The sequence below is a fragment of the Mesoplodon bidens genome (genome assembly GCF_964165515.1).
Source record: "Mesoplodon bidens genome assembly, chromosome: 5".
NCBI classification, from domain to species: domain Eukaryota; kingdom Metazoa; phylum Chordata; class Mammalia; order Artiodactyla; family Ziphiidae; genus Mesoplodon; species Mesoplodon bidens.
Window position 1 is genome coordinate 43,229,439 of NC_138161.1, and position 21,746 is coordinate 43,251,184.

The following is a 21,746-nucleotide window of genomic DNA, read 5'->3' on the forward strand; positions in this document are numbered from 1 at the left end:
TTCTTTCTTTCTTTCTGCTTTAGTTAGCAAGAGTCTGTACTGTTGCTTGTAGCTAAAGATTAATTAATATATGTATTATCAGGCTTCTCATATTTTTTCTCACAGTATTTTGAAAGTTTAAATATGCATATAGATCATTTAGCTATTAAAGAGGATATTGAACTTGGTGGGCAGAAAAGGTCTATTATGAAAAGCATGACTGTATATCCTAGATAGGATTAATGGCAAGAGAATACAGCATAGGGTGTTGTTGTTGTTGACGATGCTGTACACCAGATATTGTCTCTAACTCTTCCAGCACCAACCCCAACTCTAACCTAAGCTTGATAAAATCTCTCCATCAGTGCAACTTTTTGGACTCTGAAATAAAGGAAATTTAAGAAAAGACAAAGATAGATAAACAGTAAAAGAAATGGTCAGAGAAAGAAAGAGGAAAGCAAAAAAGAGAAGGAAAATATGAGTCAGTAATGTCAAGGGTAGACTGCACCTAAGCAGAAGTGGAAGTCTGGAAAGGGCCAAATTAGCACAGCCAAAGGGGACATCCCCTTTCTTCTATTTTTCTTCACACAGCCTTTAGTGTGGTATACAATATATAGACAGCATAAGTTTTAAATCTATAGAGAGACAGATACACATATACATATAGATACAGATATAGATACAAGCATGTATGAAAAGTCAGTTCACATCTCTGAACAATTTCAAAAAAGTTGAACTGGATGATTTCTCAACTATCTCAAACCTAAAGCTGTGATTTTTAAACTTTTTCTTTAAATAGTGATTGTATTTCTATGGACTAAACAATAAATCAAATACTTGGAATTCGAATTCCATCTCAAATTTACAATCTTAGGGAGTAAACACATTCCATCTGTATCTCAGTTTTCTCATCAGTAAACCAGAAATGATTTTTAATCCAATTAAACTAGAATTAAAGAACTAATTTATATACGCTATCAGTGTCTATATATAACAAGATTTCTCCATATGTATGGTTTGATTATCTCTGTATAATGCACATAGACACACACATCATTTTTTAACTCTGCCTAGATTCCATGAACATGTAACAATCTCTACAAAAAGAAAGGGTTTAGCCAATTCCTGTGGTGACAAGCAGTACGTGTGGCAGGCCATTTTTGCCTTTTTCTTCTCTCTATAACACTGTTATCATGTTTTATGTATTTACCCATATAGTTCTTTGTAAGCACCATTAACAACCTTGTTCTCTGGTACAGAGTTCAACAAGCAGACCCCTGAGAGGACAATGCATGGCCGTCCAGTCCACAAATGATTATCAGTGGCAATGTACTCTAGGCTCCCATGGATGGGAGGGTCATGGCTGGCTCTGGAGGATGCATTCTATGTATTTTGTTGGCTTCACTTGTACACTCTAAAATCATATTTCCCAATAGGAAGTTGTCTCAGTCTGTGTAGGGGTCAATAAAAACCTTTCTGTGGGCTTCCCTGGTGGCGTAGTGGATGAGAGTCCGCCTGCCGATGCAGGGAACATGGGTTTGTGCCCCGGTCCGGGAAGATCCCACATGCCGCGAAGCGGCTAGGCCCGTGAGCCATGGCCGCTGAGCCTGCGCGTCCGGAGCCTGTGCTCCACAACGGGAGAGGCCACAACAGTGAGAGGCCCGCGTACCGCAAAAAAAAAAAAAAACAACTTTCTGTGATGAGAGCATACTCCATATGTTTAAGTGTTATTCCCAAAATCTTGCCTTGCGATGTTCACATTATTTCCTATGTTAGTCTTTTCATATTGATTACAATTTACCAGTTATTTAGACCCAGTAGTTTTTCATGTTTTAATTATCCCCTCTGTGATTATTTTTTCTCTCCATTTCCAAATGTTCTTTTCTCTCTTCAATGTTTTTTTGTTGGTTTTCACTTTCATGAACTTTCATTTCATTCTGGTAGAATATTTTAGTGACTTCCAAAATGGAATGATTGCATTCCAGGAGAGTGTGCAAGATAATTCATTAAGGTACAGAAAGAAAACACCAGTGCTACTGTTCAGATTTATTTTGACTTTATCCTTTAAAAACTCATTTAAATATACGTAATATAATGTTCATATAGTATACTAGGTCAGAAGTGCAGGTGTGTAATAAATAACTATTAAAAAAATAAAAACACTGGTTATCAGACAAATACTTGATTGTCCTACTGAACTATATACTTAATGAGTTACTGTATGTGCTCCATATATAGGCTTAATGATAGAGGTTTGTATGTTGAAATTCTGCTATTGTGAGTCTTTAATATAAAATCAACAAATGTTGTTTTAGCCTTTAAATTAGAATTTTAAAACACCTCATTCATCCTGATCTGTAACTAATAAAAACTAATAAAACTAGTAGAATGTTAGTAAATTCCTACTTAAGTCTCCTGACATTGTCATCTTTGAAAAGTTTACACTGGAGCTTTAACCAATCTAAAAGCTATGGTGTAATTCAGAGTTTATCTCTCCCATGCCATTTCCTGAGAATAAAACATAGCACAAGTAAGCATTTTTGACCAGAGAGCATGCTTAACCTTTAAAGAACAAACGAATTAACTGACAACTAAGATGCACTAAATGCCTTGATATCCCTATATATATATAGAGAGAGAGAGAGAAAACTCAGTATCCTGCCTTGAATCCAGGCATGGGAACATAAAGAACAGGAAACACAAAGTTAAAGTACAAAGAACGCATGCGATGACCTCAGATCAGTGGCACTCCGTCAAAAATCCTCAGTACGAAATTATCTGAGAACTACAATATTTAACAGTCCTTTTGATTTCAAGGTTGAAAAAATGACATCTCCGTATTGCTACGCAAACCCGCACTCATCCCCAAATAATTCGTGTGTCAATGTTGAGATAAGGAAACCAAGCTCAAAGTCCAGGCATTGCAGAGCGGAGGTAGGTTGCAGCAGGGGGTGCTGGTTGGGGACAGGCGCTAGTACAAAGAGAAGACAGAGTGGGCTGACTTTCTTCTCTACTTTTATACTGTAATGTGCTCATCCTTGTCCTCTGACTGGGAACTTCAACTGTTTGGGGCAAATGGGTACGTGTTCTAATTCCTTCATTGATATTTAGTATCACTCTTGTTCTAGAATCTGTCCTGTAGGCAACACTTGATTACCAGAGCAGGGTGAATATTGACCCTGCCTCCACCATTACACTGCCCGCTAGATCCACGGCTGATGGAAGCACTTGCTGGAAACTTTCTAGGAGGCTGCAGCCCTAGAAAAGAAAATCCTCCCAGCAGGGCTCGGAGTTCAGTTGGCAATGCTGAGAGAAGAAGACAAGACGCTAATGATTACTCACAGTTCGCCTCCAAGACGGGAAGCACTAGGGCGAGGCACGCCAGCAGCGCCCCAGAGCGCCCACCCAGGACCCTCATGGCGAAGCGCGCGGAGGCGCGGGCGGGGACGGTGGCGCGTCGCGGCGGGGACCCTTGCGCTCGGCGTGTCGCGGGGCTGCGACTGGAGCGCTGCTGTCTGAGAACTGCGGCGCGGCGGCGCCTGCGAGCGAGCGCGCCCGCGGAGCAGCCGAGCCGGGGGCGGAGGGGACGGCCCGCTCCCAGCCCCCAGCCCGACGGGGACGTGATAACAAGGACATTTCCTGGAAGCTTTTCTTTTCGGAGCTGGGGGCAGGGCTCAGGGAGAGTGCTGAAGGCCTAGTAAACACTGCCGAGACATCTTCCTCGCCCTTTCCCAAACTCCAGCGTTTCGTTCCGGTGTCCGGAATGTGAAGTTTGCCAAGGAAAAGGGGACGCAAACGCAGTAAAACACACACACACACACACACACACACACACACGCAAAACACAACCTCCAGCGAGCCGGAGTGGAAGGTGGAGTGGCCAAGAATACTTTGAGGACTCAGAGGTCGGGTGTCCTGGCTTAGAAGGAAAAGATCTTGAGAGACTGACATTGGGGATGAAGATGTTAACCAAAACCTAGAAGCGAAATGAGAACTCTAGGAAGGCTACAGAGAACAGAGATACTGGAATCAAATGTGATAGTTTTGATTGTCTACATTTTTGTTTTGTTCTTGAATTTATAGCATAAAAAAACTATAGCAAAAAAATGTTTTGGGAAAAAAGAGAATATCAAATTCTATCACCTTCAAACAGCTCGTTTTTGGTTTTTGCATGTTACCTCTGCTTTTTGTGCTTAGGCAAGCGCATTTGAAATATGTTACTTAATGTTTAAGGCTGCCTTTGGAGCTAAACCTCCTGGATTCAAATGACAATGCTCGGCAGCTTACTAGTTGTATCATCCGTAAAATGGAGATAGTAGTAGGTTTTCACGGTGTTAACAGAAGAATTTAAAGAGATAACACATGTGAAGCAATTAGTGTGTTAAAGAGTAGCACACAGTTAAGGCACACTTACTACTATCATTCCAGTATTTCTGCCCAGTGAACAATATCAGTTGATTTCCTGTGTGTGTGAGTGAAAGTCAATAGGCTGATGATCTTTCAAGGGTATATTCCAGCTCTAGCTTTCTGTGGTTTTATGATCCAGGTGGATGAAAGTTGATATTAGAGTCACTTTTTCTAAGAAAATTTCCAAAGGAATTGTTGAATATATCCTTATTCTTCCCTCTTTTAAATTCTCTTCCTTCTTGCTGTGTCTGAATCTACATGTCAATCTATTCACCACTTTATTCCCACCCCAAGTGACTTAATTATAAATATAATTCTAATCTCGGTAGAATTGTTTGGTGGACTAGCAATCAGAACATAAAACAAAATGACCTTTAAATACTATATTTAATTATTGAATATTTAAATGCATTTAGGTCATGAGTCTTTCCTCATTTGTTAGGAAGAATTAGAAGTAGAATATCAATTTTGAGTTCTCAAAATTTCACTAGGGAAAACTTCCAAAATCATGAATCAACAGCGTTCATAACAAATCATCTCCCATACAGACATTAAAAAATATAAAGAGTATGAAGAAAGAAATGTTGGAGAAATGCAAGGTACCTAAAGGAAAAATCTTGATCTTTCAAAGACTCCAACTGAATGTGAAGTTTTAAGTCATTTTAAGACCACAAAGTTACATCACAGTGCTAACAATAGTTGTTCATGTGTCCTACCTACACTGTAATGTTGAACTTTGAAAAATAATACCCTGAAATGTTTAAAATGAAATTTAATAATACATCCTTGGATAAAATTTTCAAGTTTTTAATTTATTGCATAAGTTCACTCTGTGAAGATGATTTTGCCTTTAGCTCAATATTGTTTAACATTTGGTCAATTTCACTTGGCCAAAATTTGTTTTCAGTATACTTTTAAATATGCAATTAAATCTTATTCAAAATATAACTGCTAATCTAATCCCTTTTCTTAGTCCTAATTCTAATACCATTCCCTCACCCAGTTTTACATTTCTCCATGTAATCTTCTACTGGTATTTTGTCCCATTTACTTATTAATTATGTCTATTACCTGCATCCTCATCTCTCTCCACCATGCCAGCTAAAAATTGGCACTTGCCATCTGCCTCTACAAAGATTAAGTCACTAGCCACTGCAGCCGCTGACCTTCAACACACCCTGAAAGGAGTTCCGGGTAATCAGGAATTAGGCACTCTGTGCTCTGGGAAAAACTGACAGAACAGGCCTTCAGATAGTTAGATAATTTCAGAAGATTTTATGAGCCCAAATTCTTTCATCTTCTCATATCTAGAAAAGAAGTAAAATCATTAACAGTGACATCTGCTCCTCGTCACTAGCAGCAAGCCTCTGCCAAAATGTGTGCTTGACTGCATGTACCCCCGGGGCTTCACTAAAGTCATATATAATACTGACTTTCCCCCTGCCTCTTTAGAGCAGTGCCTCAGAGGTATCTCAGATGCTCTTTCCCAGGCTATAGTACTCATTTTGCTCCCAATAAAACCTAACTTGCAACTCTCACGTTGTGCATTTTTTTTTCAGTCAACAACCACTAGAATCCATGAGGGCAGGAATTTTTTAATGTTTGTTCACAGCTATATTCCTGGTGCCTAGAACAGTGACTGGTACATAAACATTCAACAAAATTCAGTTTAACAATATAAGTCTGGGAGGGGATTTCCCTGGTGGCACAGTGGTTAAGAAACTGCCTGCCAATGCAGGGGACACTGCTTCGAGCCCTGGTCCAGGAAGATCCCACATGCCGCGGAGCAACTAAGCCCGTGCACCACAACTACTGAGCCTGCGCTCTAGAGCCCGTGAGCCGCAACTACTGAGCACATGTGCCACAACTACTGAAGCCCATGTGCTTAGAGCCCGTGCTCCGCAACAAGAGAAGCCACTGCGATGAGAAGCCCGTGCACCGCAGCTAAGAGTACCCCCGCTGGCTGCAACTAGAGAAAGCCCACGTGCAGCAACCAAGACCCAACACAGCCAAATATATATATATATATATATATATATATATATATATATATATATATATATATATGGGAATATTTATGCCCAAATATCAACAGTGATCATTTTCAGTGGTGGGGTTATAGATCATTTTCTTTTTGCTGATTTATGTATTTTACTTTTCTACAATAACCTTTTAATATTTGCTTTGTAAAAACAAACAAATACTACAGTAGTTAAACCACAGGCATTGAGGACCTGTCTTGTTTTATTTGTTTGTTTGTTTTAGATAGAGTGATTTTTATGGTTGTACTTTAAGACTGTTATTTGTTAAATGCTTACAAAATGGATCAGATTAGAAACCAAGTAATATTTATACAAGAGATAACAAGTGTTGGTGAGGATGTGGAGAAAAGGGAACCCTTGTTCACTGTTTGTGGGAATGTACACATCAGTACAACCATTATAGAAAACAGTACAGAAGTTTCTCAAGAAATTAAAAATAGAACTACCATATGATCTGTAAACATAGAGTGTTGCCCACGATTCCAGTTCTACAAGGATCAAGTCATTAGCCACTACACTCACTGACTTACAAATACATGCTGAAAGGAATTCAGGATAAAGTGTTCTGTGTTTTGGATCTATGGGCCCCTAGATAGTTAAGAAGTGTATCTAAGGAAGAATTTCAATGACCCCAGATTCTTGAATCTTCCTATACATAGACAAGCACTAAAATCCTTAACTGGAGATATATGTTTATGTGATTAGCAGTAATCTTTTACCAAGATGTATGCTTGACTACATGTATTTTCCAGCCAAAAAATTCATATATATATGAACCTCTTCAGAGCAGTTCCTCAGAGCTATCTGAGAGGCTGTCTCCTGGGCTACAGTCCTCAGTAAGTCTTGAATAAAACTCAACTCACAGCTGTTATGTTGTAAGGTTATTTCCCAGTCAGCAGATCTGACGATTTCACTTCTGGTTATATATCCAAAGGAAATGAAATCACTCTCTTGAAGAGACATCTGTACTCCCAAATTTATTACAGCATTATTTACAAGAGCCAACAATGAAAAAAACAACCGAAGTGTCCATCAACAGATGAATGGATAAGGAACATGTGAAATCTATCTATCTATGTTGCACATTTATGTGTGGCAGTAGGGCATTATGCTAAGTGAAATAAACCAGACAGAGAAAGACAAATTCTGCATGTAATCACTTACATGTAGAGTTTTTAAAAAGTCAAATTCATAGAAACGGAGATTTCATGGGTTTCAGGGGTTTCAGGGGCTGAGGGGTGGGGAAATGGGGAGAGGCTGATAAAAGGGTACAGACTTTCATTTATAAGATGAATAAGTTTTGAGGATCTAACCTATAGCATGGTGACTATAGTTCATTATACTGTATTGTATACAGTATAATTTGCTAAGAGAGTAGCAAATTCTCACAAAAATAAAAGGAGAAAGAAGGAAAGGTAACTATGTGAGGTGGTGGATGTGTTAATTAATTTGATTGTGGAAATCATTTCACAATGTATACATATACATATATATGTATACATACATTTTCACATATATCAAAGCATAAGATTGTATACTTCAAATATATTACAATATTATTTGTCAATTTTACCTCAATAAAACTGGAGAAAAAAAGTAACCACGTGACACTTAGGATGCAAATTCAACAATCTCTGGGAGATGAAACAAGAGTCTTAATTAGGATGATGACAGCAAGATTGTTTTTTTCATTCAGAACAAACTAGGTTGTACTGTAGTCAAACAGCCACAAAATTATAGTAGCTTAAAATAAGTGTTTATTTCTTGTTCATAGGAAGTCTACTACAGGACTTTCTAGGCAGCTGTCTTCCATGTGTTGGCTCAGCATTCCACGCTGTTTTTATATTGTAGTACTTCAGAGTTAAAGTAGGCTTCCACAGTTACCATCGCAAGGGATGATAGAACATGGAGAATTGTGGACCAGCTCTTAAATGCTTTCACCAAGAAGTGATATAACCACTACATTCACATTTCACTGAACAAAGCAGGTCCCATGACTTCAAGAAGGTGGGAATAACTATCACATGTACTTGTAAAAGAAAAAGAGAACTGGAAATAGTGAGCAGCACACATGTCTACCAAACCACTTAATATATTGAAAAACGAATAGTCAGCTAGTTAACTAACTGACTAGTACCAACTGTATGTTGGTACCAGAAATGTTTGGTAATGTATCACTAACAGAATTAAGGAAGACATGAAATAGAGCAGGGGTTGAGTATAGTTCCAGAAATGCTCAAGGATAGTAAGTGTAGTAGGGCTCTTCAGGCACAGAAATAGTTATTAGACTCTCCAAGAGAACATGTTTTTTAAAAGCGAAAGCAGAGGGATAAGGTCAGATCTTAGAGAATACATATAGGAAGATGAAAGAGGAATAACCAGTGAGATCAGAAGATAACCATAAGAGCATATAATTGTGAAAAGCCAAGGGAGGAAAGAATTTTAGAAGAGTTAACTATATTAAATGTAGTTACAGAGGTATTATAGTGTCTGGACAGGACAGTCTGGGCAGAGACAGTCTAGCACTGATGAGGAAGGGCCGGTTAGTTAGGAAAACCAGATGAGGTCATACAGCCTTGAGCAACTGGAAAGAAAATTGAAGTTATCAAGGCAGGACAATGAGAATAGTGAACAAGATCCCTAGCAGTTTGGAGACAGAGGTAGGGGGATATATACCATAAATATTTATGGGACAGGTGACACCAACTTCAAAAATCTGCTATCTATTATTTGTTAGAAATTGCACCTGAGCTTTATTTCTCTCATTTCATCACCTTAGCAACCCTGCAAAGTAGGTATTTTCATTGTCATTTTACAGATAGGGTACTTAAGTTCAGACCCAGTAAGCTGTAAGAGATGTATATGTGTTTGAATTAGGGTTACACGAATTAGTAAAAGACAGAAAATAATTTTAAAACTAGATCTACCTTAATCCCAAACCATTATTTTCTCTTGGATACACTGGGCTGCCCAGGGCCCTCTCTCCTTTTACCAGGATTTGAAAATATATATTTAAGTGGAGACTAAATGGACACACGGGTCCCTACATATAATGCATTCATTTTTTTCCCTATAGGAATGGATTTGTCCTTTACTTATTTCCAAAGAATATAAAGGAAAAGCACATATTACATATCTCTTTAAATAAAATAAAGCATGTTACAAAACAGCCAGTAGATCATGCTCTCCATCTTGCAGAAACCAAATAGCTAGCAATCTATGTATCCAAAAATCCTGGAAAGAATATACATCAAAATATTAACACTGGTTATCTTTGGGTGGTGAGTGTGAGATCTTATTTTCTTCATCTTGTTCCTTTTTCAGTCTTTTTCACACTTTCTACAATGAGCATATTATTTCTTTTGTAAACATAACCCCACACACAACAAATATCATAAATTTCCATTTCACATTTTATGTAACAAGCAGCAATAAACGTTATACAGATTAAAACTTCACTCTCATCTGAACTATTGGATAGTTAGCAAATGAGTTTTCCCCTCGTTCTTAACTTAATTGCCCCAGAGTATTGTTTCTGTAGTTGTGCAGCCAGAGTTGGCTGGAATTCCACAGGATCCTCATCCTTGCTTCATGAAACAAAACAAAACAAAACATGGACAAGACCTGAGATCTCTGGATCTCAGTTGGGGTTGGAGACAGACGAGGACAGCACCCTCACACAGTTTGGATGGGTATGCAGATCGGTCTTAGCCTAAGATCTGTCGGAAATCCCTCAACTCATTTCTAGACGCTTCCGTTGCCTAGTTACGAGAACCACCTTCAGCTCCCCCCTCCCTCTTCAAGACCACTCCCCCTTCTCCCTCCCACCTCTCCGGCGGGGGCGGGGAGCCGGGCCGCTTTAGCCACTCAGAGCCCTCTGCGGTGGGTCGTCGAACGATGATTGGAGAAGTATATGGGCGGTGCTTGGGGAGGGCTTTCCGCGCCTGGGAGGAACGTCAGCACGTCGACGCGGGGGTTTTCTCTCGTCGGCCCCGCAAACCGTTCCCCGGTCTGTGAAACTGCGCCTTTGGCCTCGCTGTGCATGGGCGAGGAGCGCAGTCCTCCGCTCGCTGGTTGGCGCGGTTATTGGCCTTGGTTCTCGGACTGACCGCCCTCACCTCCCTCCCGGCCTCTCCTCCGGGCCCATCCTCGTCAGGGGCGCCTCGCAGCGGCGGCGGCCCCCAAGACTCGGCCCAGTACAACTAGCGGCCCATCTCCGCTCCGGGCTCGGATGGGAGGTGGCGGGAGGAGCGGCTTGGAATGTTCAGTCTGATGGCCAACTGCTGCAGCTGGTTCAAGCGGTGGCGGGAGCCCGTCAGGTAGGCTGGAGCCGGTTGGCCTGGTGTCTTCCTGGGGGAGGGGGACAGCTGCGCCCCAAGGGTCGGACGGGGCGCCGCCTGTCCTCTCTGCGCCTGGACGAGTCTCCCAGGCCGCAGGGGATGCTTTCCCTCCCAGTTTGATAATATCCCCTCAGGGAGCGATAGGAGAACGTAGACTTAATGTTTAGTTGCAGTTAAGTTCTCATCCGTAATGCTTATTATTGTTATAATTTAAATGGATCCTAATTTCTTAAAAAGTTGTGGATTGTGTGTGTGGTGTGTGTGTGTGTGTAATTGTGTATTTTTCCTCTGAAACTTTTGTAATGGGAATTTTTTTTTAATAGGGAAGAATGGAATATAATTTTTGTAACATCCACAAACCCCTTCCCAACACACACATTTTGTTTAAGAACTTGGGCTTGAAATCTGGCTCCACTACTTAATAGTTATATGACTTAACCACTTTTGGCCCCATCCTCCTCATATTGAATGAGAATGATAGTATTTATGCTTTAGGAGTTTTGTATTAAATGAGAATAACTGTTCTTAACTGTAGTGTAGCTTCAATTTTTATATGAGATTAAACCCTTTAGTTGAAAGAGTCCACTTCTTGATGTTTCATTTTGAATGCTAGATGTATTAATATTTAGAGCCTGCTACTTGGTATTCATTCATTTGCTGAGAAAATACCATGTGCCAGGCACTATGCTAGAAGAAGTCAGTGAAAATGATGCTTTTAAAATTGAGCTGCTCGACCAATAAAGAAACCTTAAGTTCGTTGGTCTTTATAAATAATGTTGATTTTTTATAATTCTACTTTAGAATTAGGCCAAGGGTAAATTATAGCAAAAGTTTTGGGGTTTTCAATCATTAGCATTTCAAATAAGTATTTGCCATAAGGATGAACTATCCTTTAAAGAATGGCTCTGAAAAGCTACACTTATAAGGAAAACTATATGCCTATATTTGGAAATTTGCTTTAAATGAAACTTTTGAATTCTTCTCCCATTATTAACTCTTAAATGGATGTGAATCTTTTAGATATAAGTGATGTGATCAACTTTTAAGAGTCAAAGATGTGTTTGGGTGTGTAGACTCTGATTTAATTTGTTTTAATCATGTTCTGGTCTGATTGCCCAGTGTCTACTAAGATGGGAGGGTTATTCATGATAGATGGCCCTTTATGTTTTTCTCTATGTCTGGTTTTTAAAAAATATATTTTATTTTTGTAAGAGAGCCCAGTAGTAGCATGTGTCCTTTTAACTAAAAACACTCAAAAACTTTGCACTCCAAAGGGATTTTCAATTTAATTTATCATTCTTTGTGTTTGCTTCTCCCAGTAGCTATAGTATAATAGTCTCTGGGATGATTAAAGAAAATACAGAGTTCAGAGAACAGAGGATATATTGATTGCCAAGTAAAACAGATAATTGGATTTGATTAATAAAGCAGAATTGAAATTTAACCCTATAACTCAGTTTATTTTCTTCTTTAGTAAGTAGTAGCATCAAGATCTGAGCTGTCCAATAGGGTAGTGACTAGTTGCATGTGGCTGTTGAGCATTTGAAATGTGGCTAGTCAGAACTGAGATGCTGTAAGTGTATAATACAAAGTGGATTTTGAAGATTTAATATGCAGAAGGGAAAAAGATAAATTATCAGTCTTTTTTTCAGTTTGATTACATGTTGAAATGATAACTTTTACATATACTGGATTAAATAAAATATAATATGTACTTTATTTTCACCTTTTATTTTCATGTTTTAAAAGGCAGTTACTAGAAAATTTAAACTGGAAAATTTAAACTTATATGTGTGGCTTGCAGTGTATTTTTATTGGACCTCACTGATCTAGATCATGGCATAATATGAAGGACATGGGTAAAATCTCTCAATGTTGGATAGAGCTGTCAAAGGACTTAAAAACAAATTGGGTTACACCTATCTTTTAAGTACCTTTGTTCAATGCCTGGTTCATAATAGTGGCTGAATAATATTTGCATAGTATTTTATATAGTTTGATTACTCCTTAGCAAATCCTTAAGTAAATATTAAGGAAGTAGTCCATTTACTGGAATAAATGAGAGGTGAGCAAGCTGATTTTAAAAATATATCAACTTTTGTGCGCTTAGGTATTTGTTCTGTATTTTTTAAGTTTTAGGCTGTGCTGTTCCTTACTGAGATTCCTCTTCATGTTTTTATACATATATATGTGTATATATTTTTTGGCTGTATTGGGTTTTTGTTGCGCGGGCTTTCTCTAGTTGCGGCGAGCAGGGGCTACTCTTCGTTGCAGTGCATGGGCTTCTCATTGCTGTGGCTTCTCTTGTTGCGGAGCACATGCTCTAGGCACGTGGGCTGCAGTAGTTGCAGCACGTGGGCCCGGTAGTTGCAGCACGCGGGCCCAGTAGTTGCAGCACGCGGGCCCTAGGGTGCGTGGTCTTCATTAGTTGTGACTCACGGGCTCTAGAGCACAGGCTCAGTAGTTGTGGTGAATGGGCTTAGTTGCTCCTTGACATGTGGGATCTTCCCTGACCAGGGATTGAACCCATGTCCCCTGAATTAGCAGGTGGATTCTTAACCACTGCACCACCAGGGAAGTCCCCCACGTTTATATTTTATGAAGATATGTTTGTAATTGTGAGAGGTGAGTGTGTGTAAGAGAGAAGATGATCATTATGAATACACTATGTTCTGAGATTACTTTGCTGACTTAACTACTGTATACTGCACCCTTTGGATTTACCCACCTGTTCTCATTTAGATTCTCTCCCAACGAGCATATTATTCTAGAGACTGGGATCAGGGATTAGATGGCATATTCAGAACATGTGATAGGGACAAGGCAGGAGTCAGAGGTCAAGAGTTAAAAGTACCAGTCTAGGTCAGGAGTCAGACCAGGATGCTAGGGAATTCAGGAACCCTGTATCTGCTATTGTTAACCACCAGACAGAACCTAACGTAGGCTCTGCAGCTATGTAAAATTAACCTTGAATAGACTAAAAGCTATACACACAGATAAGTAAGTGGCTTGCTCCTGTAGAAGCAGTGCACTATAGTGGGGTTTTTTTTAACTTTTTATTTTGAGATCATAATACAGTGATCAAAGCTAAGGGATTAACTTTGGTACTGTACTATTAACTGAATTATAGATTTTATTCTGAGTTCACTTGTTTTAACATCTAATGCTTTTTTTTCCCTGTCCAGGATCTAATCAAGGATTCCACATTGTTTTGTTGTGTCTCTGTTCTCTCTCAATCTATAATGGCTCTGCAGTTTTTCCTTGTCTTTCATAACCTTGAGACTTTGAAGAGTACCTGTCAATTTGTTTTGTTGAATACCCCTTACAAAGATGTTGCTGCATAAATGGGTAAAGGAAATACCATGGAGGTGAAATGCCCTTTTCAGTACATAATATCAAGGGGTACATGATTTTGATATGTCTTACTACTGCTGCTGTTAACCTTGGTCACTTGGTTATTGTGGTGTCTGCCAGATTTCTCAATATAGTGTTTTGAGTCAAACAGATTTGCATCTGAATCTTAGGAGTCTTGGCACTTTCCCCCCAGTCAATTGTGGATAATTTTTGTTTTACAACATTTTGAGAAAGAAAATGTATGCAAGTACTTGATGCTTTGCACATAGTAATTACTCAGTAAATAATACCTCTGATCTTAGGAGATAAGTGCTGATTAGTAGGTTACCTTCTTCAATTCATTTTATACTTATTAGTATAGATAACCTTCCTTTCCTCTCTTTCTGTTAGTGGAAGAAGGGTTCCTTTTTCTTTCCAAGCCTAATTCTTACACCTGTGTGCTTAATTCCATTTCTTCCCATTTCCTGGGAACTTTCGGGGTTCAGCATTCAGTCAGAGATCACAGAAAGAACTTCTGGGATACAAGAATAAACCTACACTTTTATCCAAAAATTTATTGTCCAATTTTATCATCAAAAATACAAAATCTCTTTCTCTTCTGTCTTCAGAGCTTCACTTCTGTTCTTCCTTTAGTACGTAAACATGTTCAAGCCTCTCTTACCTAAAAAATAAACCAAATTAAATGTTTCTTAATGCTGCTGTAACAAATTGCTATCAACTTAGTGTCTTAAACAAGTTTATTATCCTATAGTTCTGAGATCAGAAGTCTAAAATGGGTCAGCAGGATTGCTTGCATACTTTCTGGAGGGTCTATGGGAGAATCTGTTTTTCTTTGCCTTTTCCAGCAAAGAAAGAGGCTGCCTGCATTCTTCGCTTGTGACCCCCTTCCTCCATCTTCAAAGCCAACATCATAACGTCTTATCATAACGTCTTCTCTCTTCTGTGCTCTCCTGCTTCCTTTTTTTTTTTTTGCGGTACGCGGGCCTCTCACTGTTGTGGCCTCTCCCGTTGCGGAGCACGGGCTCCGGACGCGCAGGCTCAGCGGCCATGGCTCACGGGCCCAGCCACTCCGCGGCATGTGGGATCTTCCCGGACCGGGGCACGAACCCGTGTCCCCTGCATCGGCAGGCGGACTCTCAACCACTGCGCCACCAGGGAAGCCCCTGCTTCCTTTTTATAAGGAAGGACTCTTGTAATTACATCGGGCCTACCTGGATATTCCAAGATAAGCTCCCCATCCAAGATCCTTTAGCTTAATCACATCTACAAAGTTCCTTTTGCCATGTAAGAAAACATAGTCACAGGTTTTGGGAATTAGGATGTGGACATCTTTGGGAGGTTGTTATTCTGTGTCTACCATCCTAAACAACCCTGTCCCTGCAGCCACTACCCTTCCTCCTTCCCTTTACTCCACACTTAACAATTGGCAATGTATGAGTGGTACCTTCTCAGCTTCCTCCCCTCTCAAGCATTCCTTAACTTCCTGCAGTAGAAGGCTTTCACCCAGACCCTTCAGTTTTTCTTGCTACACCAGATGCTGCCTGGTTATTAAATCCAATGGATGCTTTTCAATCTTTTGGCATCAGTTGACACTTAAGAACACTCTCTTCTTGGAATTCTCTTATTTCTTTTTCCTGAATTTAAATTTTTTCATCTTTCCGCTTATTTCCTTTTCTGTCTCTTTTTGCCAGTTAGCCTTTCTTCATCCGACTCCCAAGTTTGCTACAGGTTCTGTCTTCAACTCTCTTTTCTTCTTCTACATATTCTCCCTTTATGGTCAGTCGCACCATATAGAGAGACTTCAGCTACCACCTCAACATTGACTCTCAAGTCCATATTTCCAACACAAAGACTCATCCACCACTTAAGACTTACATATCCAGTTACCACAGAATCTCCAATCCGAACACATCCAAAACTGAACTTACATCTTCTCTCATGCCTAATTGCTTCTGCCTTCCTTTTACCCACATCAGAAGCCAAGAGTAATCCTGCACACCTCTTTGTGCTGTTATCTCAAATCATCAAATCCTTTGGTTTATACCTACTTAATACAATTTGTGTGTCTTGCACTCTTTCAGCCTTTTCATACCCACTGCTCCGTTTTAGATAAGGTTTCCATTATTTCTCTCCCAGATCTCTTTGACAGACTTTACACTGTTCCCCTCTGATTAATGCTCCATACTGTCAATGATCTTTTCAGTATGCAGCTGATTTTAAACCTTAAGTCTTTCCTAATTGCCTTCAGGATAACATCCAAACTTATTACTTACAGAATACTTGCAATTTGACCTGAGCCTGGCTATATGGACTCATCATAAGCCATTCTTTTTCTTCCTGTCATTCCAGATTTGGGGTATTTAAGTTCTCTGGTCCCTCCATTCCTCCCTGAATGCCCTTCTCTCTTTTGACTGTTCCTAATCATACTTAAATCTCACTTGGGAGATTCTCTCCTTCAGGAAACTCTTTGAATTCCAGCTAGATTCTTTACCTTGCATTGTGTTTGCTTATTACCCCCTTGTATTGGTCTCTACTTACCATGTATTGTAATGTTTATTCAGTTTGCCTAGTCATACAGTATGTCTTGTGGACAGGAGCTGCTGTTATTTAAAAACATTTTATAAAATAGATAACTAATAAGAGCATGCTGTATAAAAAAATAAACAAAATTCAAAAAAAATAAAAACATTTAAAAATAATGTATATTTATTGTTATTTAAAGGTGATGCATGTTTATTGTAGAACATTGAAAGCACAGTTAAGCAGAAAGGGGCAAATTTAAGTTAACTCACAATCTCACCCACCAGAGATTACCATTTTTTGTATTTTGGTGTAGAATCTCTTACGTATGTGTAAATTTTTTTAAACAGTAATGAGAAAATAAAGTGCTATTTCATAGCTTTTTATTTATTTTGCCTTAATGTATAATTAACATCATTTTACATCATTACATATTTTCGTTCAACATCTTTTTAATAGCAGCAGAGTAATGTGTTGAATAGATTCACCAAAGTGTTTTTAATTATCCCCGTTATTAAATATTTAGAATGTTTAAATTTTTTTTTTACTGTTATCAACAATGCCTTGGTGAGCATCCTTATATAAATGTCTTTGGAAATGGAATTCTAGATCAAATGATATGAAAAAGTTTAAGGTGTGTGATATATATTGCCAAATTGCTCTTCAGAAAGCCTTCTTGTTTTTTTAAACCAATTTTTACTCCTACCAGCAGGGTAAGAGAGTGCTTTTTTCCTCAAAAAATAGGAGCCATCACTTTTTCATTTTTTCCAGGTTATGGGGGAAATGTTATCTGCTTTCAGTTTCTATTTTCTTGATTACTGGTAAGGTTAAAAGTTTTTTCCCGGGCTTCCCTGGTGGCGCAGTGGTTGAGAGTCTGCCTGCTAATGCAGGGGACACGGGTTCGAGCCCTGGTCTGGGAGGATCCCACATGCCGCGGAGCAACTAGGCCCATCCGTGAGCCACAACTACTGAGCCTGCGCATCTGGAGCCTGTGCTCCACAACAAGAGAGGCCTCAATAGTGAGAGGACCGCGCACGGCGATGAAGAGTGGCCCCCGCTCCCTGCAACTGGGGAAAGCCCTCACATAGAAACGAAGACACAACACAGCAAAAATAAATAAAAATAAATTAATAAACTCCTACCCCCAACATCTAAAAAAAAAAAAGTTTTTTCCCTTAGACATTTGTATTTCTTCTTTTGAGAATTTCCCAGTGATTCCCTTTGCTGTTTTTCTATTGGCACAGGTCCATTTTCTTATTGATTTTTCTAAAAGAGTTTTTAAGTGTTTATACTAGTAACCCTTTCACTCTAGTATATGTTGCAGATATTTTTCTTTCGTTATGTTTTAAAATCTTTTGATGGTTTTTGAAGCGTAAACATTAAATTTTTTTAATTCAAATATATCATTCTCTCAGTGTAATATTTAGGAAGTTCATCACCACTCCAAGATTATATTCACCTATACTTTTTATTTCTAGTACTTTTATGTTTTAATTTTTAACATTTGAATCTCTGTTGAAATTTATTTTGTGTATAGGGAGCAGCCTTCATCCAGGGCACAGAACACAAGGTCTGTCAAGTCATGGTTCTCAGTAAATATCTGGACCCTGTCAGCAGGTCCTCACCCTTACATATTATCATTTACATACTCAGAACTCTGATTATTTATACCAAGTAACATCTAGTTGATGAAATGGTAATATAACATATGATAGAATATATGAGTTTAAAGATGATTTCCAAGATTCTAGCAAGGCTTGGAAGCAGAATTTTGGAAAGGGTGTAATTTTACCTGGGTCTTGAAGAAATTTGTGCTTCCTATGCTTTCCATGAGCGTGATTTCAGGAATAGCCCACCTAGAGAGGCAGAAAATTACATCAATTTAAAGGAAGTAATTTTGGCAGCAAGAATTATGTAGTATAATTTAAAATAGTAAAAACATATTTTTACCAGTATTTAAAGAACAAGAAAAATACAGTAAGTACTCATGTGCTTACTACCTAGGTTTTACAAATATTAACCTTTGGTCATCACATTTCAGTTTTTTTCTGAAGAAATGGATAAATCCTTGAAGCTCCCCGCACCTTATTTGTCTCACACCATCCCTTCCCTGAGGTAACCACTAGCTAAAACTAGTTTTCTTACCCATCTGTGTTTTTCCTTGTCACAATTACGCCTACCAAAGCTTTAATTCAAGTTTATTAGTAGATTGTTATTCACTGTGGCCAAGTCTAAAAGAAGACACTCACATGTCACAGTAAGCAATGTGGATTGGTGCTTTCTGTGTATCAGTATGGTATCTGGTAAAACATGCCATGATGTGGTATGTTATCTACGCTAGGAATTTTTTCAGTGGGGAAACAGCACCCTATTAGCCATCTTCCTTGGTCTAAGTAAATATAACTGTAAATCCTAGACTATTTATAGAAATTGGTGGTTCTTAATTAAGCTGTACATACAGATTAGCAAGGATTATCTGATGTGCCATGGGCAGAACTGGAATATCTTACACTTGTTTTTATCCCCCTTACAGCTTCCTGTTTATTCATAGTAAGAATCTCAGAATTTTAGGAAAGGGATCTAGAGATATGTTGATTCTACCCCTTTATATTTTATTTTATTTTTCAATTAAAAAAGTCTTTATTTTTAGATCAATTTTAGGTTTACAAAAAACTCAGCAGAAAGTACAGAGAGCTCCCATATACCTTCCCTCCTCCTAGTTTCCACTATTATTAACATCTTTCATTAGTGGGGTACATTTGTTACAATTGATGAACATAGTGATATATCATTAGCTAAAGTCCATAGTTTACATTATCCCTTTATATTTTAGAAATGAACAAACTGATACTAAGAATTTCACTTGATCAGGACTTCAAAGCTAGCATATAACCCCAAGTTTTGCCCTGTTTTTAGTGTTTCATAAATTTAGAGAGTTATTTTGATGCAGTATTATCCTGGACTCTACAATCTGAATTAAAATGTCAGAAAACAGTGCATTTGTATAATAAAATCACGCCATAAATGTTTTTGGTAAAATTTTTTCATTGTATTAATTTTTTTTGAGGTAAGTTTTTTGTTTTCTCACACATATATCATAAAACAGTATTCCCAAGTCCCTTTTCATATGTATTTGTTATTTGTTAAATTGCTCCATGTAGTTTTAAATATTTTAAGTAATAGATATTAATTTTGATGTGTTAAATTTTGCTTCATCGTGTTTCAGTGAAGTGTTTTATTTTAACTTGCATAACATTTTTGAAGTTAGAAATAGCTTTTATGTAATTATCTCATTTGAAGTATTGTCTTCCTTAGTTGACAGATGAGGAAGTTTAGAGTTGTAAATGTTCAAAAGGTTGTAATAATGTCTTTCAGAAAAGATTCAGAATTCAGATGTTTTCTGAGTCTAAGTTCAAAGTGCTAATATTATGTGGCTTATATTTTACACATATTAATTTCTATATCTGTTATATAAAAAGGGACCCTGAGATAAAATATGTAAAACAGTCTTTGGCTCTCTTAATCAATCCCTACTTTTTTTTTTTAAACTCAGAATTATTTTAGTTTTAAAAATATTTCTCAGTTAATTATTACCTTGAAACCATAAGCATGTAAATTTATTCAGAAAACTTCAGTCAGTTTGATGTAAGAAAATAGTTAATTTTAATTACATTCTCTAATATTGAACTGTTACTTTGATGTGAAGATTTATATAAATTAAATCCATTATAGTATGTTCTCAACTTAAAGTTATATATTTTAATTTTACTTAGTGTTTACTTAGTAAATGGGGGATCAGAAAGTATGTTTATGTTGTTTCATTCAGTAAAGATGCATGATGTACGCTCAGCACATCTGATCCTGGGGCTGCAGAGTAAAGACAAGTTCTAGTTGAGAAGACTGTATGAAAAGTTGCATGAAAAAGTTAAGGTTTATTTGCTATGTTAACATGCATGGTCAAGAAGGACTGGGGGAAACCCCAGCCTTAAAGCCTTGCTGGGGAGTGGCAGAAGAAGAGGCTGCAGAGTTTGGATTTGATTCTGTTTAAGGATTTTAAACAGAAAAATGCCATTGTTAGATTTTCATTAACATCATGGTTAGGTTTTATTAACAACATACAATTCATAACCTTAGTAATCTACCTATTACTAGGTAATTACCTTCTCTTAGCTCTAGGAAGTAGGTTATGATTGTGATAGACTGAAATGTGGGGAAAAATTCCAAAATATTTTGATGAAAATGAGCCAGACTACCTGGCTATCTGGTTTGTATCTGTGTGTGTGTGTGTGTGTGTGTGTGTGTGTGTAAATGTGAGTAAATTTTATGATAAACGAGATGGTTCAAGTTGCCCTTTAAAATAATTATTATTTTTACAAACCATTGTTTTTAAACTTCCCATGAAAACTGCTGTTAACTAATTTTTATTAGCACTGTAACCTTGGGTAACTTGTATCTGCTCTACTTGCAGGGACAGCATGAAGATAAATGATAGGGTAAAATAGCTTTGAACTATCAAGACGCCATATAAATTCAAAGCGTTGGTATTGCAGGGTTTGGGAAAAGCTGAGAGCATTTATTTCTGAGGTACTTAATTTGTGGCAATTACCAAAAAGATACTTTTATTTTACAAAACTTTGTAGTATTTGATATTGTTCATCTCTTAACCCTTCTGGAAACTGTTCCCATCGCTGCCATTTCTTCGGTGTCATTTCTTTCTGGCTACAATTTTAAGGGTTTCTTCAGAGGTTCTTGGGGTTCTGTGTCCCCTGTCCCCTGTCCCCTGGCTCTTCTTCCTTCTGTGCTCTTTCATCTGTTCTTATAGTTTTAACTACCACATAGATGTCTCATAATCCCAGTCCAGGTCTCTCCTCCAGCTTCAGACTTCAGTGTGAGACAAGCACTACTGTCAACATGTGCAAAACTGAACCCATTAATCCTCTTCTATAATCTGGTCCCTGCCCATCTCTCTGGTCTCATTTGTAGACTCCCTGTCTTGAATTTTATTCTGTAATAGAACAGCTATAGGTTGAGCACTTATTGTGTGCCACAAGCATTGTGCACCTTACTTGCATGTCTTATGTAATTTCACCACATCCCTATGGGA

The 21,746-nt window shown here is 38.2% G+C and overlaps 2 protein-coding genes across 4 annotated transcripts in view; one reads left to right on the top strand and one right to left on the bottom strand.

Annotated features, from left to right (window-relative positions):
* Positions 1-3,563, bottom strand: part of PROS1 (protein S) — a 60,838-nt gene extending 57,275 nt beyond the window's left edge. The window contains exon 1 of one of the 2 annotated variants that reach the window (XM_081235753.1): positions 3,322-3,563. In XM_081235753.1, coding sequence (XP_081091879.1) covers positions 3,322-3,397 — 76 coding nt within the window. In that variant the 5' untranslated portion in view covers positions 3,398-3,563. The remainder of the gene's footprint in view (positions 1-3,321) is intronic. The other variant, XM_081235752.1, reaches the window with a different exon arrangement.
* A 6,819-nt stretch (positions 3,564-10,382) lies between these two features.
* The window catches only part of ARL13B (ARF like GTPase 13B), a 74,523-nt gene continuing 63,159 nt past the window's right edge, over positions 10,383-21,746 (top strand). The window contains exon 1 of one of the 2 annotated variants that reach the window (XM_081235086.1): positions 10,383-10,747. In XM_081235086.1, the coding sequence (XP_081091212.1) occupies positions 10,689-10,747 (59 nt within the window). In that variant the 5' untranslated portion in view covers positions 10,383-10,688. The remainder of the gene's footprint in view (positions 10,748-21,746) is intronic. The other variant, XM_081235085.1, reaches the window with a different exon arrangement.